Genomic DNA, 25,387 nt, shown 5'->3' on the forward strand with positions numbered 1-25,387 from the left:
ATTACCTGCATCCTGCTTCAAAGACCTTTTAAGACTTCACTTCAAAGAGAATCCCCTGAACTGTCATTCATGCTTAAATTCGACACTTTACACGCAAATTTGAATAAAGACGCTAATTATCTTACCCATTACAAAGATAGCTTCCCTAATTATCACCTCTAATATCATTAGCTCACAGACATTTACCTCTCCTCCCTCCCCCTCCTCCATCCCCCTTCTGTTCTGAAATTTGATTTGTCCTTTTCATATGTGTTCATTTTTTTAAATTGTATCCTTTGGTATATATGGTTGTGACAATTTTCTTTCACTATTTGATCTGAGGAAGTGGGTCTGGCCCACAAAAGCTCATCACATATTAAACCATCTTGTTAGTCTTTAAAGTGCTACACAGTCCTGTTTTTTGTTTCAGCTGCACCAGACTAACACGGCTACATTTCTACCAAGATATCCTCTCTCCATTTTAAAACAAGGTCATGTTTAATTTAGATATCATGTGTGTTCCTGAGGACGCAGACTGGCATTTGGGGAGGTGAGGGCTATCTGAGCTTTGGCAGGGCACTGCTGTGAGCCAAATACAAAAGGGTGTGCTTCACCTCCCTTATCTTAGAGTGTGTATAAGCCATTAAGTAGTGCTTGTTTTCATGTTTTTCAGGTGGACACTAGTTTGCAGAATGGCTTTGCCCCTGGTATGAAGCTAGAGGTTGCTGTCAAGCCTGACCACACTACCTACTGGGTAGCCACCATCATCACTACCTGTGGGCAGCTGCTCTTGTTACGCTACGATGGCTATGGGGAAGACCGCAAGGCAGACTTTTGGTGTGACATCGTGACAGCTGACTTGCACCCAATTGGTTGGTGCGAGCAGAACAAAAAGATTCTCAAAGTGCCTGAAGGTAACAACTCCCTGTGGAAATGAGGGAGTAGGGAACTTATTTTTTGATGTATGCTTTGCTCTTTGTAACTGAAGGTAGTAACTACTAGGAGAAGCAATTTGTATTTGCTTTCTTAACTGTTGAGCTAATTTGACTGCCCCCTTCATTTCAAAAACGTGTATGTCCTTGCAATTATAATGAATCCTTTTATCTTTTGAGGTACAGCAGTAGCTTGGACCCAACCAAATTAGACTTGCCCTTAAAACATAGATTTTTAATACTCAATAGTTATTGCCACCCAAATTCTTTGGTTTTGCTTTTTGTTAGGCATTTGCCAGAGACATGATTTTTTTTCTTTTCATAAAGCCACTTGTTTTTACATAGAACCTGCCCTGTAAGGGTGCATCTACACTTATTTCGAGTTAATTTTGAAATAGCTTATATCAAAATGTGGTGCTGTCTACACAGTGCCAAATTTTGAAATAGAGTGCTATTCTGAAATGTCCCTTAATCCTCGTGGAACGAGGTTTACAGGGATGTCGGAATAGCACGCCCGTTATTTTGAAATAATGCTGTCAAGATGCGGAAAATGCTATTTTGGGATACTGGAAGTATCCCGAAATAGCGCAGCTATCTAGACGCACCCTAAATGACTATGCCTTGTGCTTATCTTCATTCCCAAAGCTATGTTTACATCACGGGAGCGTGATGTAGAAAACATAAAATAAAACAAATTTTGAGCTGCACACTCAGTGTTTTATTAACCCACCTTACTGGCCCTCTCTGTAACAGAGTCTGTCTGACCACTCCAGTCTCGGTCTCCTCGACATAGAATGTCTGTCCTCTTTCTTAACATTCTTTTTTCCCTTCATTGCCGCATACCCGTATGGTGACCTCCCTGAGGTCAGTTACCAGAGGCTGGAAAGAAAACAGCCAAAGGATGATCTTTGATTTGAAGATGCTGTTGGGGGTGGGCTCTTGGTTTTGTTTCACTTGGTGCCTGCCTGTGGAGTGAAAGAGGGGTTTGTGTTTGCTGCCTCACATCGTTTCTGGGTAACTGCTAAGAGCTGGTGCCCCAAGAGCAGCTCCCCATATTGGCATCCTGCAAAACCTGCTTATCAAAGTGGTTGAAACTCCCACTTTCAAGGCAGGTGAAATGGGGATCAGTTATTTAACGAAGTTTTATTTAAAACTTCAGACCTGCCCATTGTCACCAACACTTGTCAGTTATTTGAAGGCTTTGTACTCTTGTATGAAATTGAAGCAAAGTTCTGAGTTGACCCTGTCTGTTTAAATAACACTACTGTGAAACCTTGCTTAGTAAGTACTCTCAGGAAGAGTGACACTCTGATGTAGGTGCATGTGGACTTTCTTATTTACGTTTGGATATCAAATATACTTGCCTGAGTGAAATGTCACAAGGGCATTCAAATGGCTTGTTGCTTGAAGTAGCCTTTTGCTGGCCACAGAAGTAATCCTTCACCCTTGTTTTTTGTTTAGGTATCAAGGATAAGATATCTGACCAGGAAGAATTCCTTCGACAGACACTGGCAGGTGCATGCAGTGCTCCTGCTAACCTACTAGAGGGTGTGAGTGTTTATTCAAATAGACTGACTTAACTCAACTTGAAACAACAGTCAGCCTTCTTTTTTGGGGGAGGGAGGAAGGCACTCTTAGCATCTTTTAGCTCAGTGTATTAAGTGCTATAGCTGTAAAATGTTTAACGTCAGAAAAATATGTTCCGTCCGTCTTCTGGTATCGGTATGTAACATTTCTGTTTTGTCAAATGCTTTCCTGAATGTGCTTGTAACTGCAGGTTCAGACTCTCTTCCACCCACTAATGCCTGTCAGAGTAAAGAAGTGACTTATAAATTGTCTTCCAGTGCCCAGCCCTTTCTCTTCTCCTGTTCTCCTTCCAACAGCTTTGTAGAATCTCTTCCTTGTCTGACATTCAAAATATGCTTCCTTCCTCAGTCATGTCCCCTGTTTATCTTCTCTTTCCTACTGAACAGAGGGGTTTTGATTGGAAGTTTTTTCCCATTCCTTTTCGTCTCCCTCCTTATCTAACGTACCTCTGCTATAAATGGGACAAATTCACAACTTTTTAACTGTCACCTTCTCTGTGGCTAGAACTTTGGGGATTTGAATAAATTAGAACCAAGAACAAAATCTTGACCACCTTGAGCAGTCTGATTACACTTTGGAAGATGAGTGCTATGCTTACTATTTAAATGTTTATATTCCTCATTTTAACAAGGGCATCTTGGCTTCTTTTCTGTCCTGTCCTCTTACGTATGTAGCGCCCCCTCTCCACCCGGTTACTTTCTTAATGGCAATCTGCTTACAGGTTTTGATGGACAGGTCTGGGTTCTTCTGGATCCCGCCACCCACCTAGCAGGGTGTATCCTCTTTATTTTTCCCTACGAATTTATTTGGCAGTGCCTCCTCCGCCCTCACTCCTTCCTGGCAGGGTCACCAGGGCAGCTTGGGAGGAAAATTCTAACCACAGGGTAATCTCCATTTACTTGCCAGATAGTTGGAGACTTCCAAGAAATAACACAAACGCATACAATATATTCAATTCAATAATTATATTAAACAGGAGACATAGAACAGGGGAAAACACTATTTTTAGGTTCACCGGTGCCCAAGCTGCTAATACCTGTGACTTGCCCTAGTCATGTGGCTTGATGTAGCAAATGTAAGATTAGTGTCCTGTTGGTACACGTACTTTGTTGGGGCCCTTGATGACCTATGATCACAAAATTCTTCTCTGCAGTGGTTTAGCAGTGTGGTTACTGGGTTCAGTACAGCCCAAAGGACTCACGAGCGGGATAAGGTGGTGAATCCCTCCACAGGTTTAATATGCAGAAGGTTATAAAATCCCCAAACCCTTACTCCCTGTCTTGAGGACACTGTTCAGGGAGTAGGGGGTCCCCAAAACAAATTCCCTGACGGACTAACTAAAAGGTGGTGCACTCACAAACTCCATGAATGATCCTCTGGCTCAGAGAGGACTCTGGACGACTCAGTCACTGCAGAGGGCTGATCTCTGCTAGCAAGGATCCTCTTCAGGCAGGAATCAGGCTGCTTCGGTCTCAGGACCTCCCCTCACCACAAAGGGGTGCAGGGCCCAAGGTGCAGATTACACAACTGTACTAAAATCCAAATTGTAGTCTCCTAGCCCAGCACCCAGACACACACGCAGCAGGCAGCAGCCCTGAACCAGCAGGCAGAGCAGAGCTGACCATGCGGTGACTGGTCTCACCTAAGGAGCTGGAGGGTTAACTCAGCCTGGCTGGAGAAGTTTCCCAGCAAATTGGGAATCAGGAGTGGAGACGGATAACCCAGCTGAGGAATCTTGCTTTCGGGTCCCTAGAGGCCAGTTCTCAGGGGGAACCCTGCATGCAGGCCTGGGGCTTACCAGCTCCCCACACAGCCAGCCCTGCCCTTGCCTTGCCTGGCTCCAGACTCACACCAAAAAAAAAATAGCTTCTCCCCCTTCCTGAACTCCCTGGGAGGGACATCTCACTCCCTACTGGTTGCCGGGCAGACTGAGTTTGCCTTGGCTCCCTCTCCCTACCAGGGACAGCGGGCCTCTCCCTGAACTGCCAGCAGATAGAGCCCCAGGAACTAGGTAATCTCCTTGGGGGCGACACGTATAAAAAAGATGCCTGAATTTTTAAAGGATGGGCTGTAATTCTCCAAGCCCTGCATGTGCAACTGGCCAATGCCTCTGTAACAGATGAACAGCACAATGGTCGCATGCCTTTGCAAAAATAACCATAATTTTATGACCATGACTGCAGACCTGCAGCCATGGCTTGTGTGTCCTGTTGTCTGTTTGGTGGGCCACAGCACAAAGGTGTGTCTAAGACACCGTGTCAGTGACCGTGCAGAAGCTACGTAACTCCGTCTCTTCTCTTCTCTCACTTTCCTTATGTTTTCCTTTTGTGCTCTCCATTTGGGCCTGCAGCTTCACAGAGGAAAGAATCCCTTGGATTTCATTGCACCCGGTTCCAGGCTGGAATGTCAAAACTCCCAAGATTCCCTGGAAGCCTGGATTGTCAGGGTGGTGGAAAATGTTGGCGGCAGGCTCAAGTTGCGCTACGAAGGGCTGGTCGATTCTGACCAGTCTGATCAGTGGATGTTCTACCTGGATCCATTTCTTCACCCAGTGGGCTGGGCAGCTCAACAGGGATATGCGCTCCAGCCTCCAGCAGGTAGAGGGTAACATTTTAAATCTGTTGTCACTAGAGCTGGTGATCGTGAGCTTGAGACTGCAGATCCAGGTGTGTGCACACCACAAGACTGAGATCTGACAAACCTCCCACTCCCATGAAGCATGAAGGAACGTTTCATTAAACTAGGGGGCTGTGCCCCCTGCTAGCAGAGCCTGCCAACCCCCCTGTCACGGGGGATAGGCAATGCCGGCTCTCCCCCCAGCCACCGGGAAGGGCTGGGCAGTGGTCGTGCCAGCCAGGGTCTCTTCTCCTTCCCTCTGCTACCCCCTTCCTGCCCTCCTCTCTTCCCTGCCAGCCAGGGCCCCCTTCACCATCCCCTCCATTCCCTCCTGGCTCCCCCCTTGACTCCCTCCTTCCTCCCCACCCCCCACCACGGCCTAACTAACTCCAGAGGCCAAGCGGTGGCACACATCAGGCCCGACTCTAACCCTGGCAGCTGGGCCAGGCCAGGCCCAGCTTTCCCCCCCCCCGCACACCAGGAGGGGCCAGACCCAGCTTTCCCCCCACCCGCCAGCCAGCCAGGAGGGCCTGGACCCAAGCAGTGCTGGCCCATTTTTCTCACCAGGAAGGTCCAGCCGGGAAGGACTGGGCCCGGCTTTCTCTCTGGCCACTGGGAAGGGGAGGGGAGGGCTGGGGCTGGGAATGGCCAGGCTGGCGGTGGGACATAGGGTGACATGGTGACATCACGCTGTCATCCCCCATGAAAAGTTTTCCTTACTATAGTGTGGATAGCATGGCCGAGGTTCCACCCACTTGTTCTAATGTTCCTAGCTGCTTTTCCCAGTCATCACCTTTAACTTGCTTGTATTACACATTGAATGTGGGGGAAGGTTTGTCTTTTGAGGATTATTTTGATGGCCATAGATTTTGGTTGGAGAAAAATAATCCTTCTAATTAACAGTAACTAAATGATGCTGTATTTCCTCTCTCAGGCGGTAGCCTGGGATCCCAGAGCTCTACACCAAAGTCCCCGCTTCTTACTCTGTAACAGCACATCTGTAGTAGAGCCACGCCAATAAAGACATTTCAGCCCACTAGGACGCCTCGACTTCTATCTGACATGGGGCTGCAGCCCTACGTAGTGGATTGTCCTGGCAGTTAGGGTGCCCCAAGGAATGAGGGGATGAACAATGCGTAAAGTGCAAATGTTTATCAATGTAAATGGCTCCTCTTGGAGTTCAGGGAAGTGGAGATGGTGCCACTCCCACTGCAGCAGAAGAGCCTCTCCCATCAACAAAACCACACAGGGCGATAGGTCATAGCACATAAACTGAAAGGGGCTAATTTAAATTGAGAATTGATTGTCCAAGTGTCCCAGTATTGTCTGAGCTCACACCTTAGGCAGTAATTAGCTAAATAGAAGCAATCTTCCAAACATGCTATTTGCCATGTACCTTTACTTTGCTTGCTGCCTGTTTAACTTACAGCCATAAAAATAAAGGAAATGACTGGCAATAAATCTAATTTCATTAGTAAATTTGGTATTGTTATTTCTTTTCTTATACCACATCTGTGATCAGTATAACCCCAGGCTCTCCATCAAATTAAAGATTTAGACACATATTTCCCCCAGTGGAACTTGATTTTATGTTGTCCCTCTTAAAGCATTTAGAAAAGCGGTGAGTTGTTAGCCAGAGCTCTGAGCTAAAGTAATAAGGTTTCTTAATGGATGCTCTGCTTAGCACTTAATGGATCAAAAATAAGTAGCTTCATTTTCTGTGTGAAAACCCTGCTCATTCACTGTGCAACCCCTTTTTTCCCCCCCTTGAAGCTATCCGGTCCCTGAAGAGTGAAGCAGAATGGCAGGACATCCTGATAAAAGTGAAAGAGGAAGAAGAAGGGTCCTCAGTACCAACTGATCTCTTTAAGGTAAAATATCCCTTGAAATCCCATGACAACACACCACCTCCAAGCTTCTCGTCTGTCTTCATGCCTCTCTGGCAAGATAGCCACACCAGTCTTTCCAGCTAAAGTACAACCCCCATCTTCCCAGGAGAAAGCCCCCCCCTCACACTTTGCCTTGCTTCTGCTCTGGTAGAGATAGCAGCAAGTTAATTTTCTCTTCTGCTTTCCTGTCCCATTGAGGAGACAGCACATAGCTCCCTCTGCTGCTCTTTTGCTTCCTCTCTCTCCAACCCCGTTTCCCTGGATCTCTAATTTGCGGACACCAGCCGAGCAAAGTCCTCGTGCTGCTTTCCTGCCTTGAGCCTTCTCCCAGGAACCAACTACAGCATCCTTCCCTGACTTTTACAGTCTCACCTGCCTTGCCTCAGTGAATCACTTCGTCTCTCCCCTCTGTTTGTCCTTGATGCTCTATAGACCCTGTTGCTTCCCCACCCTTTTAATTGGCCAAATGGGAGCACCTGTTCTGGCTCAGGAATGCTGGACCTACTTCATTTACAGGGCCTGGCCATCCTATGGTTAGGACCAACCGCATTCCCCCCTGATATTAGTGGGAAAGCTCACAACTTCAGTGAAAGGACAGTTGCCCACGTGTTTCCATAATACAGTTCTTGCTGCTGGTCAGTCACTTGTGCCACATTTACTGGAACAAGGCTGAAAAAGTTCTACGTGCTTAAAGGTGGAAACTGTCGGGTGTTTTCCATTAAGAAACATGGTTAATCTGTGCTGTGATCTTGTGGCTTTCAGGACAAGCCTGTGATTGGAGTGCATTCATTCACTGCAAGCATGAAGCTAGAGGCCGTGGATCCAATGGCTCCTTTTGTCCTCTCTCCTGCTACAGTTGTTAAGGTACCTGCGTTTGTTCGGCACGTGCCCAGCTATGGCTGAGGCTTGTTTACCGGTCTTGCTCTTTGCTTCTTGATGGATGAGAATTGCCTGTGCGTTAAAATCTTACATTAAAGTTTAAGCTGAAGACTTTGCCTTTGGGTCAGATGACTTTATCGCAGGGTGAATGCTGTTGAGTTAAAAGATGGAGCAATGAGAATCATAGTTTGAAAAATGAACAGCCAAAATGATCAAAGCTGGGTGTCTAAAGTTAGACTTTGTAAATCCAAATGTGGGCTTTGTCATGGAATCACAGGGTCAGTTCTCTCCGCTCTATAGTGTCTCTAGGAGGGAACCTCCACCCCATCAATGTGACGGCCCCTTCTCTTTCTGTCTCTGGAATTAAGCCCTGGGCTCCACTGCCTCCTGGAACTGTACCTCCACCCCTTGAGCACACCTCTCTCTCTGAGGCATCCCCTCCCCAGAGAATCCACTATGGTCCCAGTGGAGGGTTTCCACACGCAGAGGAAGCAATGCAACCCTGATACGTGGGCTGGCATGACTCTCAGCCAGCATAGAAACAGAAGGCCTTATTGTACATCTGGAACGTGGCACAGAAAGTTCTCGGGGGGCCACAAGCATAGAAAGTCTTAGCAAAGTCCACCAGGAACTGTCCAGCATCCAGATGAGTACAGGTTGCTTTTTGCAGTGCAGAAAACCATTTCTTCCGGCAGCCCAGGCTGTATCACCTCCAAAGCCCCTTCTCCTTCCTTGGTGTTTTTTCTCACTCTCAGCTGGTGTCTCTCTTTAGCCCTTTGTTCTCCTGCTGGTCCAGGCAGGCTGGCTTTCAAGATGGGGTGTGCCATAAATTGCTAAGTTACAAAGTGTCCAGGCAGCCTGGGTCCTGGCTGCTGGGCAGGGTCACACCTGGTTCTCTGTAACAATAAACACCCTTTCCTACCATCTCATTAAACATGCAGCACATAGGGGAAACTGAGGCACACAGCATTCCTACAAAATGCCCCACTTTATCACCTCCATTCACACAATGCTGAATAGCTGCTGTTAACGTCTGTGACATTGGATGATTTTTCGAAAGATACTAAGTATGGATTTGGAAGCCCTTTTTACCAACAGCTTTGTGTCTTAGCAAATATCTAAAAGGTTGAAGAAGAGACTGTACACCCGCACACGAGGCAGGTTCCGAAAGAGAGTGTAAACCCCAGGTTACGCAACATGTTTAGTCTTCTTTTATGTATTGTCAGACAAATGTTGCACTCCCTTTGCTTTTCTCTCTAAGATTAATGTTCTTTGAATCTTGCTCCTACATCTTGTCTTACATTTCAGACATGTTACTTCTCTTTCCTGTAAACTTTAAATATGTGGTACTAATGTAATGCTCAGGTACCGCCAGTTCTGAACAGAAGAATTATTATGCCGCTTCTCTGATTTGTTTATCTAACATTCCAAGTTTTTTAAAAAAGTGTCATTTGTGTGTGTTTGTGGCAGCACTGCATAGCTGACCCATCCCATTATATAATTTTTTTGTGGCTCCATTTCCTAACAATAGTGCTCATTCTTTATTTGTGTGTTGTTCACTTGCAAGATGTCACACCTTTGTGTCTGACCAAGTATTTCTTTGCTTCCTCAGTTCTGAAATTAGTCTCATAAATCTGTCTTTCAAAAACATATTGGACACCCCTCTCCAAACTTTGGATCACATACAAATGTAATCCTCTCTCATCTTCAGTCACTACTGAAAACAGTGAATTTGTGGAATTACTAAGCACTGAAAGATTCCACTCAACATTGTCATACACTCAGTACTTCAGTACTGTAACATTTTTGTTAAGTTGGCTTTTGTTTTAAATGCATGTTTTTTTTTAAATAATAATATTTCCTATATTTTATGTTATTTGAGGAGCATGAAGTCAGGATCTAATATGTCCACTCTGTTTTCTTTTTCCTTCTATGCTTGTTATCTCATCAAAGAAAGAAATTAAGTTACCTTGATCTGGATTGTTTTGATAATCCCATTTTTATTTACTTGGAGCCATATAGCTCTCTAGGCAATTACTTATTGCTAGCTATTTATGGCCTCATTTGTCTCCTAAGTGCCTATAAATTGACTGCTTTATTAATTGTTCTATTACAATTTCCAGATATTATTGTGCAGTCTGCTGGTGTGTGATTCTGTAAATCATCCTGTCCCTTGCCCCTCTCCTCCTCCTCTAATATTTGGAGATGAGGGATTTGGAAAATACTTAACAATGGATTAACCTTTAAAAATGGAGATGTTGTATCTGCTACTCTAAAGCCATCTGTGTCTCTCTTTTTGGATAACTTTGCAGGTGTTCAATGAAAAATATTTCTTGGTAGAAATTGATGACTTGCGACCAGAATGCACAACCAGCCGGTCATATGTTTGTCATGTCAATAGTGCTGGTATCTTTCCTGTGCAGTGGAGTCTGAAAAATGGTTTGCATCTCAGCCCTCCGGCAGGTACACATCTGCACTTTTGTTTCACTTGCTGCAATAGGCCTCTTTGAAAGGAAGACTTTTTTTTTAATTCCCAGAGCACTGTATGGAATTGGCAGAATTCTGGTCATGAATTGAAAGTTCCCTTCCTCCACCTCATAGTGTGATTTAATTTTCTTTGTCACTTTTGTTACTGGGAAAAGTTTACTTATATGTCATAATAGTAATTATTGCACCAGGTAAAAAATCATCTTTCCTGTTCAGCTTTATTTCCTCCCTCCCCAAGTGCTCTGCATAGTGTCTGAGCTTCATTTGAGCTTTTCACTCATTCATAGATACAGCAAGTATAACGTTTGCTTCTTCCCCGCCCTTAAACCAGGCATCCAGAGGTACTGTGACCAAGCAGCAATGCTCTTTCAGCAACCTAACTCCCCAGGCCTGCATTCAGAGCCCTTTAAAAGGTTTCAGACTTCTCTTGTAAGTAGTGCCCAGAGAAATGGTGTCTCCTCTAGAGCAAGTGTGGTGCCTTTGAGATTCCTTCTGGACATAGCTTTGACTGACATGATAGAAAAAAGCATAAATGGCCTCTATCTTAGTTAATCCCCGGAGAGATTAGATGGAATTATTGCAGTTTAACCCATAACAGTATCATAGATGGCATTTCATATTAGCTTTTTGTCTTCTATCAATTCCTAAACCCCAGTTCTGACAGCTAAAGTATTCCCTGTGGAGAGCTATTCACTTTGAAGCAGTGTTACAGCAGTGCTATAGTTCTTCTGTTGCCGAAACCTTGCTAATTTCAGTCACCTTCAGTCAATTCCCTCGTGAAATGAGGAGTAACGGTAGTTCGAACTAGGAAGCCTAGTTCGAACTACCTAGTTCGTGCCCCGTGTAGCCGCGCGGCACAGGGTTCGAACCAGCGGGGTTTTAAAAATGGCGGCTCCCCGCTTATGCAAATGAAGCCCGGGAAATTCAAATCCCGGGCTTCATTTGCAAGTGCGGTATGCCTACATTACCCCGCTAGTTCGAACTAGCGGGGTAGTGTAGACATACCCCTGTGGATTTCCTTGTACCATGCCTGGGAGTGTTGCTCAGTTGGGCCTTCCATGTGACAGTACAACCCACAGTCCCTGACTGGGAATTGCATCATCCATATCTTGGATAACACAAGCATTTGATTGACTGGAGTCATCTGTTTGGTGCAGTGCAATTAAGCATCCCCTTTGCTTGCTCTTTGCTCAGGTTATCCCGGGCAGGACTTTGATTGGGCGGACTACCTCAAACAGTGTGGTGCTGAGGCTGCTCCCCAGAGCTGTTTTCCGATGGTGAGCTTTTGCAGAAAAATGCCTTTTCTCATACGGGCGGCTACTCCACATGACGTCTACTTACATGAACAACTCCCTTGCTTCTGGTGACTCTTACACATAATGCCTTTGACCCTGTGGTCTAAACTGAGCTCAGACTTGTTCATGAAATAGAAGTGCCTAGAGTGTGTAACAAAGGTGAACTGAAAAGATTGTTAAAAAAAAGTCAGAGTTCCCAGATGAACAAATGACAGCAGCATCTGGTCTGGGAATGGCAGTGAGAACCCAGAGTAAAAGGCACATCTATGAGATGCAACTGCCCGCGGTCTCGCTGCTGCTGCGCTGGTCCTTCATGTGTGTTCAGATGGTACCTTTTCCCTCCTATGAAGGGGTTCAGCCTGTTAGGACTCGAGTTTGCAGTTTTGTCTTTGGTATCACTAGCGGGACGGTTTCTGAGAGTAGCACCAGATGGCTGGTCTCATAACCCTTGCCAGCCCTCTCTGTGGAAAATACTAAGGTAGAGGCAGTTATCAGGGAATCACTCTAACTTCCTGTTTTAGAAGAGGGGGAAGCTTTTCCTCCTTCTTGCCCTCTCTTCTCATTGTCTGAAAATAAAGACTCTGGATTATTTTGAGAGGAGTAGGCGAGAGGTTCTGAGGATGACGACTTTATGGCATCTCTTACGTAGCTCCACCGTGTAGAGGACTGAATTAGATGACCTTTTGAGGTCCCTTACAGCCCCACAATTCTGTGATTCAGGTGGGTGTTGTAAGTAGGGTGGGAAATAACATAAAAACACTTTTTTTTTTCCCACCAGAAAAGCCTGCCTTGCTTTCTGCATATCTAGTATTCATTTCAATGAGGCAGGAAACTTATATGGGATTTAATGTAGCTAGGAGTGTCACAGGTGCTGTGTTTTTAAAGGCTTTCCTAGTTATCAGAATGGAATAAGCAAGTCTGAAGGTGCCTTCTGCCCATCAATCTGATTATTTGAGTTTGCTAGTTGCTGGTGTGTGATTTATGGAAGGACTTTCTTGATTCTAGTTTTGGTTAATTCCCATCAGTGAGTCTCCCCATTTAATTTTCTCATGCTCCAGTGCAAATGCAATACTTTGCAAGTACGTCCTTAACTACCAGTCTGCCTTGCTTGTCTGAAATGCCCTTTCACCTGAATATGGTTATGTTGCCCAACATTTGTTAATTACACCAGAAATTCATTCTGAGTCCTTGACTACCCATACATGTTTGAAGCTGCCCATCATGTTTTTGTAATAAAGATTGCATGTTTTCGTCTTCCATGTGGCTGTTTCCATCTGATACATTGATAAATGCACGTCTCCGAACACTCCTTGATCTGTCCTCTTTTTATTAGCTAACTTCCAACCATGGGTTTAAAGAGAACATGAAGCTGGAAGCTGTGAACCCTGTTGATCCTGGGGAAATTTGCATTGCCACAGTCACCAAGGTGAAAGAGACCTACCTCTGGCTTCAGTTGGAGGGTAAGTGCCCCTTAGAGAACAGGAAATTTGCCCCACTCTGACGTGGCCATGAGTCACCATTCTCACCTGGAGATCGATTATCCTAAATCATCAGCTGCAGACACACTCTGCTAAAAATGACCTCGTCTCCTCCTGTAGTTGAAGGACGATACTGTTAGCCCTTTGTCTTGTGCCTTTCCTGGTTATTAAGATTTAAAATGCCACATTTGTTTATCTTGGCGTAAAAATCACCCCATGCAGAGATTTGGAAAGAATCGCTGTCTGTGTCTATCTGTTTTCAGCGTTGTTCTGAAGGCTGATATAGGAGTAAAGTAGCTGATGTAGGAGTAAAGTAGCCTGGTGCTGTATCTCTGCGCAGAGGTAATTTTCACTCGAGTGAAGGTTTGATCCAGGTTGGTAGCATGGCAGCTGGAGAAGATCGCTGCAACAGAAAATCTAACAGGAGAAAGTGGCCTTTGCATGCTGCTTTACGTGCCATTTCTTTCACAGTAGAACCTCAAAGATCTGAGCAGCAGAGTTACAGATTTACTGGTCAACCGGACATCCTGTGGAGCCAGAAGTCTGCAACTAGGCAGCAGCAACCCCCCTCCTCCCAAAATCAAATGCAGTACTGTCTCTAGGGGACAGGGGGCTGGGCCTGCAGCCATGGTGGGGCAGTCAGGGCTCTGGGCACAGTGGGATGACTCGGGGCTTCTGATGGTGGAGAGTGCTGGGGCTCAGAGCTTTGGCCCTGCAGTTAGCTCCTGATTTCAGCATCATGGGAATGCTGGAGCCCAGGATGTGATCTATGAGGGACACGCTAGCAGTCCCCACCTTCCCAGAGTTAAAGCCCCAACCCCTGGTGCCACCCTGCCCCTGCACTCCTCCCATGTCTAAATCCCCGAGCCCCAGTGCTCCCAGGGGGCAGAAGCCCTGAGCCCTAGCACCCTGAGGGTCAAAATCCCCAACTCCCACCTTCACCCAGAGCCCTGAACTGCTCCTTCAGCTGCAGGCCCAACCCCCTACGTGGCTGATGCCTGCAATCTGTTGGTCCGAATTATAACATTGCAGAGTTACCGACAGCCTTCAGTCCCGAGGTGCCCACAACTCGAGGTTCTACTGTAATCTTAGCGCATGTGCAATGTGCCTCAAGTGGCATGTGACCAGGATTCATCACTGAATTTGGTCTGAGTCAGGTATTGATGGGGAGAGCGATGTGAACACAGACCCAGGCCCCCCTTGGTTTTATTTAAAGGTGCATTTACTATACCCTGTGCTACTCTGCTGAACGAATGGTGACAAACTCCTGCTTCTCCAGCTTTTGGAAGTGAACAATTGAAATCTGGAAATAGTTGATGATAAATGAAGGAAGGGGGAAATAGTAAACCAGTGGCACTATTTTGCAATTATGTTGGGGTACATATAGAATTTTGAAAATTGCTGGTTTCAGTTAAATTTTACTTCTTTTAACTGAACAGGCTCCAAAAAGCCAGTCCCTGAATGCATCGTGAATGTGGAATCGATGAATATATTTCCAGTGGGTTGGTGTGAGACCAATGGATACCAGCTCAGACCTCCTCGCAAAGCAATAGGTAACCAGTTCTGTTCTCTTTGTAATTACTAGCAATAAAGGTGCAAGATAGAAAGTCTTGGAAGCTCTGATGAGCATTCTTGCTGCAGAATTACCCGTCATACTTCAGAAAACTACAAATGGAAGTGTCCCCTCATTTTTAAAAATGTATGCCATTACCAGTGTCTGATGCACAAAATACGCACATGGGATATTTTTAGGAAAATTTCACTTGGGAGAGCAGGGAGGAAAAGTGAGAGACAATACAAACTTGTGCTTTCATATGCATTATGCAATGCAAAATGGCTAACAATACCATAGTATGGGCAGCATACAGCCTTGATGGTCAATTCAGAATGAAATTGAAAATGATACAAGGGGCACATTAGAAGTGTCCAGCTGCAACATGACATTTGTATAAAATAAATAGCAATCTCCAACATGTCTGTAAAGACAGTCTGCGTAAGCTTTACATTGATTCCTCTGTCAGACAGTTCTTCAAAGTGTCTAGCTCCTCAAAGCACAAGCACAGGACCGTGTTTCACCAAATCCATCTCTTATATGCCTTTCTCTTATAGCAGAATTGTTTTCACTATTCAAAGGCCTGGATTGTAACATGCATTGGTAGCTAAACAGCGCACTTAACATGGAGCTTTTTTTTTTTTTTTTTTAACTTTACAACATTAACTTGCTCACCTCTCCTTGTCTAGAACTTCTTGGGGATGTTAAATTGCCCGGTTTGACCTGTTAAATGTTCAGATGTCTCACACCCATCTGTGCTGTGGTAAGGCAGACATGCCGCTTGATTGATTTATCCTTCTGGTTGCTGTTGTACATGCTTTGACTAGCTTGAAAGAGACAAGTTTTGTGCACGGAATTATCTTCACAAAGCTGAGATTTTCACAGCTGGCTTGTGGAGTTGATTCCCAACTTTAATTAATTTCAGTGGAAATTGGGCATCCAGATATCTTCCTAAGCATCTTTGGATAATCTCAGCCCAGATGACTGTGATGTAAAGCTTGTGTCTGTTGTTATATGATTGCAGCAGTTTTTACATGTAGATACTTTTGTCTTAGTAAATGTTTTGTAATGGATGTTTTAACTGGCTTGGCTACCTTTTTTGTATCTTTTCTTTTATCCTACCCTCTCCACCTTCCCCCCTCCCTTCCCCCGGAATCCCAATCTGGATTTACAGTGAACAAACAGAAGAAAATCGCTGTGGTTCAACCAGAGAAACAGTGAGTCTCAAGGTTATTACAGTTGCAACCAGTATGCATGGTGATTTGCCTTTGTAACTTGGGTTTCATAGGAAAGATACAGTGAAGTTTGTTGGGCTGCAGTTTATCTTTTTAATTAATTCTCCCTGATATTTAAAAAACAATCTTTGCCCTTCTGAAATGAGATCAGTGTCACTGCTAAGGACACCTTTTGTGTGGGAAGCTGGAATTTTAACTGGTACCTATAGACTGCATTGCTTGTTAATGTATCTTCTCACTCTGGCTTCCTCCCTCGTTTCCAAACAGCTAACCCTAACCACTATGGGAGGAGACTTTGCTTAATTTTATGCTGTCCAAAAATATTTGTCAGTGTTGTCGTCATGTGGCTTTTCTTAAGGAATCCTTGAACTATTATATTGGTTATCCTGAGTTGGGATGACTGCTTCGAGTCCTTTCAGTTTATTTTCAGATTCATTCTCCCTTCAGTGCACACAGCCACCTTCTTAGTGTTCATGTGAGTGCAATGTCCGGGTGTACTGAGGAACAGAATCGGATTTCCTCAGTGTTCCGTTGTGCAGTTGAGATTTACACATTACTTAATGGGAATGTTCAGCTGAGCCATGTGAGAACTCTCCTTCAAATGGTGTGCAGCGAGGGGGTTCCTCCAGAGCTGGAGCTGTATAACAAGAGATGCATACCACATTGGAAAACCTTCCCACGTCTCCGTGTGTCTCTGTGCCCCCACTCAGCCACTCCCTTGTTCCTATGTGGACCTGCACCCGATCCCCATTACCCTGTGTCCTTTCTCAGCCATCCCTCCTCCTCCTCTGGCTCTCCACCTCCCTCCCTGCCTGTATGGCCTTACATCTTCTGCCTTGCTGTGGCCCTGAGCCTCCCCTCCCATTCATTCCCTTTCCTGGGCTGTTCTCCCCCATTAGCCCTTTTGAGACCCTTTCCGACCCCAACAACCCCCAGCTGTGCAGAAATAAGGGTAGCAATACTGCATCCCCATACACACCTCCTTGCAGTGCCTGCACCCCTACAATAACAGCATTGAAATTTCAGATCTAAATACCTGAGTTCATGAAGTTTATCATTTTTAAAATACTTTGACTGTGAAATTGCCTTGAATGGACCATGGATTTGGTAGGGCCTTAATTATGTGCCTGCGCAGTGGCACAGAATTCCCCAGGAGTAACCTTTCTGTGACTCAGCTATCAATCTGACACGCACTCTACTTTTTAAGCAAGGGAAGACCACCACTGGCATAGAGCTGAGCTAGATCAACACAATTGGCTCTTTCTACACCAAGACTCTGCAGTTGGAACATCCTGAGTAAAGTAGTTTAGTAGTACTAAAGATAAATGAAACCAAAGACTTTATGGAGTCCTAGGGCTGGAAGAGACCTCAGGAGGTCATCGAGTCCAGCCCCCTACCCAAAGCAGGATTAACCCTAAACCTTGACACACTAAGAGAAAGAACCTAGCCTTTTAGCAATCAAGAGATTGATGTATAAGCCTTGTTCCTTTCCCAACCCTCTCTTCATTTCAGAATTTTGTCTTCAAGGACAGTCCATGAGAGATTGAAGAACCAGGAGCTGAACTCCACTGACTCAGGTAAATGACATGTTCATTGGATTAAGAAGTTAGGAGAGTTCTGTATCTTAATGGCATAATTGTCCAGCTGCTCAATAACTTCAGCAGCCCTGCATTAGTACAATAGAGAAAAAGCTTTTCCAAGGGATAATCATTGGCAAGAAAGAATGAACTTGGTAACCGCAAATGTTACTGAACATGGCACAATGAGAACATGTTATCTTGATACTGAAATTTGAATTACTCTAGCACCTGGTCTTTTCTCCCAGCAAAGGGTGTGCTGGGAGCACCTGGAGCCAAAACGTTTAGTCATTGTTTACACAACACTTTTCTCGAAGCTATCTGAGTGGTATACATACCAGTACATCTCCTATGCAGTGTGTGGGAAGGAATTAATATCTGAGAATCCCCCCAGTAAAAATTTATTAAAACAATATTGAGAGAGATGCATAAAACTGGCACTTGGGTTGGGTTATTGTAACAAACACTTCACGCTGGATAGTTCAAATACTATACTGATGTGCAGGTTTGTTTGTCTTTGTGATCACTTGGTCATCACTAATAAGAAAGGCTGTTCCAAGTGTAAAATAACTCATGCCAAATATTGAAATCTACTCATTTTCTAACCTATTGACATAATGTATAGGATATGTACATCTGCTGAGGAAACAGCTATACAGTTCTATCAGTATAGCATCTAAACCTACATTTTGCTGTTTCCCACACAGTGAAATGTATGTCTGAGGCTGTACCACTTTGCATATTAATTAGTTTTCTAAATGGAGCTATAATATCAATATGACTTCCTCTGGTTCTCAGTTATAGGAAGTGTAGTGCCTTTTTAAATTAGAGTGCTTCTCAATCAGAATGATAGGACAACTAGAGTAAAATTATTTTTATATTTATATCTCCATAAATGTATTTATGTAGCAGTTTAAATTCTGAAGGATGCCGAAGTGTTTTGCATGTCAGTTAAAGTCGGGAAACTAAAAACAAAGGTTACTTTAGACAGCATTAAAAATCCAGCAACAGGAACAATGCAAAGCAATATCATACAACAGTTTAGGATAGCAAGTGGCAAACAGCTTTTCCAATTGAAACTTCAAGAGGAATTTAGGGAGCAGTAATTACTGGACTTTGAAATGTGTCCAGAACTCTGGTGCTTGAATTACTAATCTTGCAAGAAGTGCAGTCTGTTTTCCAGGAGTAGTAGGTGGCTAGGACTTGTGTTGTTTCCCTTAGAAAATCAGGCTTACTCAGAAGAAAGAATATCTCTCACTGACTCTCAAGCTCCATTTTCTTCAGTACTCTTGTTGGCTTGTTTGCAGTACTCCAGGCTTGCAAGTTCTAATACTTTCCCAGAAGAAGACCGCATGGGTGCAAGACATAGACTTGCATGAGAATCCATACATAATCTGACCATATGTTGCAGAGCCACTTGCTAGTGTATGCCCATTTCACCTGTATAATACTCTCCAATCCACCTTCACTGGGATTTCCCGTGTTTCAAACATGAAGAACTTTAAATTGCCAGGTTTTGATTGACTTTTTTATAACCAATTTGCCACAGAAATGTTTCCTAACTATCCTTTTTATCCCCTTTCAACTCCTCCCTCTTCTACTTCCCCACATTGAATAATATTACATTTCCCCAATATCAATGGCCCGAGGTCTCTGACACCAAGGCTATGTCTAGACTGGCATGATTTTCCGCAAATGCTTTTAACGGAAAAGTTTTCCGTTAAAAGCATTTGCGGAAAAGAGCGTCTAGATTGGCACGGACGCTTTTCCGCAAAAGCACTTTTGCACAAAAGCATCCGTGCCATTTTCGCAATCGGGGCTTTTTTGCGCAAAACAAATCTGAGCTGTCTACACTGGCCCTTTTGCGCAAAAGGACTTTTGCCTGAACGGGATCAGCATAGTATTTCCGCAAGAAGCACTGATTTCTTACATGAGATTGTCAGTGTTCTTGCAGAAATTCAAGTGGCCAGTTCAGACAGCTGGCAAGTTTTTCACAAAAGCAGATGCTTTTTCAGAAAAACTTGTCAGTCTAGACACAGCCCAAGTGTTCAGGACCAGTGATTCATGATAAGCGCCAATATTTCCCATCAGGACTAGAAATGTGTGCTTTAGATCTTTTGGAAAGAGAAACAGCCTGTTTTTAACGTGGCTCATATTATGTACTCTTTTTTTCAATAACCCTCTAAAACTGTATTGGTGGTAACTTGCACATCTGTCTGCTTCTGAAGACAGGCATCTTATTTACTCAGCCTCATGCAAGGCTTTTGAAAAGGAATGAATTCTGGAGCCTTTTAAAAATGACCTAAAATAGCAAGTACTTATGCCTGCTTTCTCCAATCATTCCCTGTCTCAAAGTGCTGTGTCTTCCTTTGATAATCTGCTGTTTTTAACAGCACAAAACTCCCATCTCTAGCCTTGATTTAAAAAAAGCCTTGGCAGTCGCATGCCTGTAGTTGCTTTGGGGATAACTATTCTCTGTCCCGTGTCTCAGAACACTGACACTGTGTAGGAAAAGGAAGCAACCTTTCTCTGGCTTTTTTTGTTTGTTTTGAAGTTTGTCTTATTGCTTAGAATTGGCAGTGCACAGATATGAAATGGGCAGTCTCAAAGGCTCATGACAAATTGCAGAGCTGTAAGACTGGATTCAGTTTGGGGCTCACTTGCTCACTTTGTTTTATGAATATTGCCAATACATAAACGGGGTGAGCATGCACATAAAATATAAGTACCTCTCAGCAACATCTATTCTAGTCAGTGCTGTAGTAAAGCAAGGCAAATGTAACGCTTTAACTCCCCAAATGTAAACTTTTTTTTACCAAATATGAAACTTTCCAAGAAGCCAGTCATGGCTGGGTTGATTGCATAGCATGAGCTAAGTCTTTGCTGCTACTTTTCATTTCTCAGTTGTAATTAATGGCAAGTACTGCTGTCCAAAGATCTACTTCAACCACCGATGCTTCTCAGGGCCTTACCTCAACAAAGGGAGAATTGCAGAGCTGCCTCAGTCGGTGGGACCTGGGAACTGCGTTCTTGTCCTTAAAGAGGTGAGAGGGTTACTGCTGTGTGGATGTGTACAGTTCTACATATTACACTCCAGACTGACTCTCTAATTAGAGAGAGGTGATGGACTAATCAATATAATGGGATGATTATTGTTGGTGAGCTGAGAGTTCTGTTTAAAATTAAAATGAAGTATAAGGCACTGAGTGGTAAGACACGTGGTAAAATACCTCTGATCTGCCGGAGATCAATGTTCCCGCTAATATTTTCCATGTGTGTGCAGAATGAATGTGGTTATTACTGCCACAATGGTGTTGCAGATATGCGGATGTGCGTCATCACCTCTGTACTTCTACAGCTTCCCTTCTCCCACCAAGAGCTCACAACATCCTACTGCTAGTACCTTACCTGGGTTGGGGAGGAGGTCTGCCTTTATGTGATGTCTTCAGTATCTGTCCATTCCTACAGCTTCCTTCCACAAGATGAGTCCATGCTTCTCAAACTATACTTATAAATGCAACTCTGAAATTCAGTTGTCGCTGGGGAGGAAAGTCAGCAGCCAGCTAGGCCAACAGCACAGAAAGCGCTGTGCAGTAGTTTGGTAAGAGAAGGGAAGTTTTGGATTAGACAACTCTTTTTCTCTTATGCACCATGCTTGGGATATTTAATGTTAAGACAGGGCTTCATATGTAAAGGTCTCATCTGAATGTGAAATTTCAATATTAGAAATCAAAGTAAATGATTCTTTTAAAATCAGGAACTAAGTTTTAGAAAGCACTCAAATTCCCCGTACTACCATCCTCTTGTATTAATACAGACTGCACCTCTAAACCGGAACACTCTGGTCCAGCAACATCTGTGATCCAGCAGGAACACGGATGTTCTAGGATCAGAGAGTCCTGGGGCATTGTGGGAGGAGCACAGCGTGATGCAGAGAGGGACTTGGGGAGTCTGGCGCAATGCAGCGGGGGCAGGAGACTGAGAGCCCAGTGCGCATGGCTCAGCTGGGTTGTGGGAGGGGAGCCGGAAAGGCCAGCACATGGCCCAGCTGGGCTGCTGGAAAGCCCGATGGGGCAGTAGGACGGGGGTGGGGTGAGAAATGACTTCTCCTACTCTGGCAACATCTCTCATCTGGGACCAGTCAGGTCCCGAGGGTGCCAGACCAGGGATATCCAGCCTCTAGTACAAAGTGCTGATATTGCTGATAGTAGGATAGTTCATCTCTAGTAAAATCCCTAAAACATCCAGTTAGTTCATAGTATTATAGCACTTCTTCCTTTTTTTTTTCTTTTAGTTAGTCTAAAAAAGCATTTCAGGCAGCCCCAAAAGCTTCGAATCTATTGTGTTATGTTGGAAAATGTCCTATGGAAAAATTTAGAATGGTACAGAATATTCCCATCTGAATAAGAAAACTCTATTTAAATTGTTTTTTGCATTTAGTTGCAGATACTTAATTGGGCTTGTGTCTGTGTAAGTCTGCCAGATTCGTGACTTTTCACTCTCACAGAACATTGTGAGTGAAAATGGATACGTTTTCCAATTGAAACTGTCTCTTTTCAAGCATATATTACACAGCAAATCATGTGAAAAATGTCCCTTGTGTCAGAGACCGTTTTGACGAATTTTCTATCAACAATCAGTCCGGGGTGCAATATCTCCTGCAGTGAAATGGTGAATACTTTCTTTGGGAAGTTCCTCTAAACTATTTTCCCCAGTTCAGACCAACTCTCCCAGAATGAATAGGATGTGGGTGTTAACTATATCCTCTGCTTTGTTCCATCAAACAAACATCAGGAAGCAAAAATCACAGGGAACACTTTCTGGCAACCAACCTTCATGTTGGCACAGCCACATCTGTTTGATTTTAATGAAAAATTCAAACCATGCCATGCACAAAAATCTCTGGGGTGGTCAAATGGCCTGAACCCCATCTACAGCTTCTATGATAGTTAGCATTTGGAAGGCTGCACTGCTGCAGAAAGGTGCCTTTTTTAATGAAAAGCCACTGTATGGGTATGTCTACTCTACAAAGTTAATTCGAACTAACGGACGTTAGTTTGAATTAACTTTGATAGGCGCTACACTAGCGCTCCGCTAGTTCGAACTTAATTCGAACTAGGGGAGCACTTACTTTGAACTAGGTAAACCTCATTCTACGAGGACTAAGCCTAGTTCGAACTTACTAGTTCGAATAAAGGGGTGTGTAGCCCCTTAATTCGAACTAGTGGGAGGCTAGCCCTCCCCAGATTTCCCTGGTGGCCACTCTGGCCAACACCAGGGAAACTCTATGCCCCCCTCCCGGCCCCGGACCGCTTAAAGGGGCACGGGCTGGCTACGATGCCCGTGCCAGGTGCAAGCCTGCCAGCACCCAGCTAGCAGACCCTGCACCTGGCACGGCTCGAGCCAGCCACCCGATGCCCCCCAGCCCTCCCACTCTTCCAGGGACCAGGCTGGTGGCTCCCAGGAGCTTGCCCGGGACCGCAAGAGGTGGGCACCCGCCTGGGCTAGTGCGGAGATCGTGGACCTCGTCCACGACCTCCGCACTAGGCACAGGAAAGTGGCCGTCTAGGGCAGGAGAGCTGCCAGCCTTGCCACCCGGGAGCAGGTGTGCATGAAAATCAAGGTGGTCCACTGAGACCCCCGATCCTGAGCCCTGAGCTTACAATGGCCGTCCTGGGTCAGATCTAAGGTCCATCTAGCCCAGTAGCCTGTCTGCCGACAGCGGCCAACCCTAGGGACCATGGAGGGGATAGACCAAAGACAGTGACCAAGCCATTTGTCTCGTGCCATCCCTCTCCAGCCTTCCACAAACTTTGGGCAGAGACACCACTCCTACCCCCTGGCTAATACCACTCCATGGACCCAACCTCCATCACTTTATCTCACTTCTCTTTAAACTCTGTTATAGTTCTAGCCTTCACAGCCTCCTGCAGCAAGGAATTCCACAGGTTGACTCTTTGCTTTGTGAAGAACAACTTTCTGTTACTAGTTTGAAGCCTGCTACCCATTCCTTTCCTTTGGTGTCCTCTAGTCCTTCTGTTATGGGAACTAATGAAGAACTTCTCTTGATGCACCCTCTCCACCCCACTCATGCTTTATAGACCTCTATCATATCCCCCCTCAGTCTCCTCTTTTCTAAACTGAAAAGTCCCAGTCTCTTTAGCCTCTCTTCATATGGTACCTGTTCCAAACCTCTGATCATTTTAGTTGCCTTCCCCTCTCCCACCCTCTCTCTTCCCCTCTCCCACCTCCTTTTCCAAGTCTCCCCGTGTTTTGTTCAATAAAGAGAGATTCTATTTTTGACCACACGTTTTCTTTATTTTGTACATCAGGAAGGGGGGCTAGGGAAGGGTAAGTGGAAGGAGGTGAGGGAGGAATGGAGTATGAGCCCCCGATGGGGAGGACTGGGCTGGCTCTGCGGGCTTCTGGGGGTAGAAGCTCTCCTGCAGCCCCCCAATTGCCCCCTCTCCCCAGATGGCAGCCTGCGGCAAGTACAGCCGGTCTGATGGCCGAGTGCTGTGATGTGCCCAGTGTGGGCACTCAGGGCACTCCAAGCCAGGACTGCTTTGCAAGCGGGGCACCCCTGAGAACTGTCTGTCCGGAGTGGGGGTCGGGTCCCTTTAAGCACAGCCCTCGGCTAGCCTGAGGCAGCAGCTCCACGCTCTAAGTCCTCATCTGATGCCCTGCCGGCACTGCTTCCGGCCATCCTTAAGCCCGGTTCAGGGTCCACTTAATGTGGTCATGCTAGTTCGAATTAGCAAAACGCTAATTCGAACTAGTTTTTAGTTCTAGATACGTTAGTTCAAATTAGCTTAGTTCGAATTAACTAATTCGAACTAAGTTCGTTCGAATTAGCGCTGGAGTGTAGACATACCCTATGTGTGTCTGTATGTACCCTTTTTGTACTCCACTTCATGCAAAGAGTAGGCCACAGCTGAAGGCAGTAGCTGAGTTTTTGAAGTTAGATAAATTAATGCCGTCAATAAACTTGCAGCTAAGCAGGTGAAGATAATCAGTTGTGTGCTTTGGGTGTAGAATGACTGCCCTGGGGCTTGAGAAGTAATTCCCTGGAACTTCCCTTGTACACTTGGCCAGGCAGCGTTATGGGAGCAATGGAGTCACTGTCCTCGGCAGCATATGGCAGGAGCAACTGCCCAAGGCAGGATACTGGGTTTGATGAACCAGTGATGTTATCTGTCATGGCAAATCTGTATTCCTGTGAGAGAGCACCGGGTTATAGAACCTGCCTCGGGGAACATGCCTTCGTTGCATGTTAAATGTCATTAGTGTTTTGATTTGGTTTGAGATTTTTTTTGTATGTAATAGCTTTTGTGCTTATTGACTAGAGATATTATGTTCTCTGGTGGTGAGACTCTGAGGTCTATAGATATGGTACAGCTGCAGAAGATCCTTTGTGGAGGTGTTTTTGCACCCTTTCCAGGTGTGATGTCACTTGTTTTGTCGCTTTGTTCCTTAAAATGCTGACATAGAATCCAATGTTACGTTGATTCGGAGGTTTCATTTTGTACAAGGTGAACTGACTTGTTTACTTTGCTTCGCTATGGATTTTGGTCCTTTCGAGCAAGACTCAGGGTGCTCCACAGCAAGCTGGCCTTAATCTAGTCCCCAAGACTTCTGGGCTCTGCAGGACCCCCCGTGTGGCAAACTTGAAATTCTCTGTCTGCTTTGTTTCAATTAAAAAGGCCTGACTTGGAGAAGGGCTGATGAATACTTGCGATAAGTCTCGGCTTGACAAAGCCCTGGCTGGGTTGATTTAGTTGGGATTGGTCCTGCCTTGGGCAGGCAGCTGGACTTGATGGCCTTCTGAGGTCTCTTCCAGCCCTAGGATTCTATAATTCGAAATCCTGCCAAAGTCAGTAA

General features: G+C 45.0%; 1 protein-coding gene across 8 annotated transcripts in view; it reads left to right on the top strand.

Annotated features, from left to right (window-relative positions):
- Positions 1-25,387, top strand: part of SFMBT1 (Scm like with four mbt domains 1) — a 181,206-nt gene that overhangs the window by 134,313 nt on the left and 21,506 nt on the right. For 7 of the 8 annotated variants that reach the window (XM_075939371.1, XM_025186971.2, XM_075939366.1 and 4 more), the window contains 12 exons: positions 653-893; positions 2,373-2,461; positions 4,849-5,095; positions 6,888-6,985; positions 7,766-7,867; positions 10,195-10,345; positions 11,564-11,646; positions 12,998-13,124; positions 14,582-14,695; positions 15,869-15,911; positions 17,442-17,506; positions 20,411-20,550. In XM_075939371.1, coding sequence (XP_075795486.1) covers positions 653-893; positions 2,373-2,461; positions 4,849-5,095; positions 6,888-6,985; positions 7,766-7,867; positions 10,195-10,345; positions 11,564-11,646; positions 12,998-13,124; positions 14,582-14,695; positions 15,869-15,911; positions 17,442-17,506; positions 20,411-20,550 — 1,500 coding nt within the window. The remainder of the gene's footprint in view (positions 1-652; positions 894-2,372; positions 2,462-4,848; positions 5,096-6,887; positions 6,986-7,765; positions 7,868-10,194; positions 10,346-11,563; positions 11,647-12,997; positions 13,125-14,581; positions 14,696-15,868; positions 15,912-17,441; positions 17,507-20,410; positions 20,551-25,387) is intronic. The other variant, XM_075939372.1, reaches the window with a different exon arrangement.

The sequence above is a fragment of the Pelodiscus sinensis genome, chromosome 11, assembly GCF_049634645.1.
Source record: "Pelodiscus sinensis isolate JC-2024 chromosome 11, ASM4963464v1, whole genome shotgun sequence".
Lineage (NCBI taxonomy): Eukaryota > Metazoa > Chordata > Testudines > Trionychidae > Pelodiscus > Pelodiscus sinensis.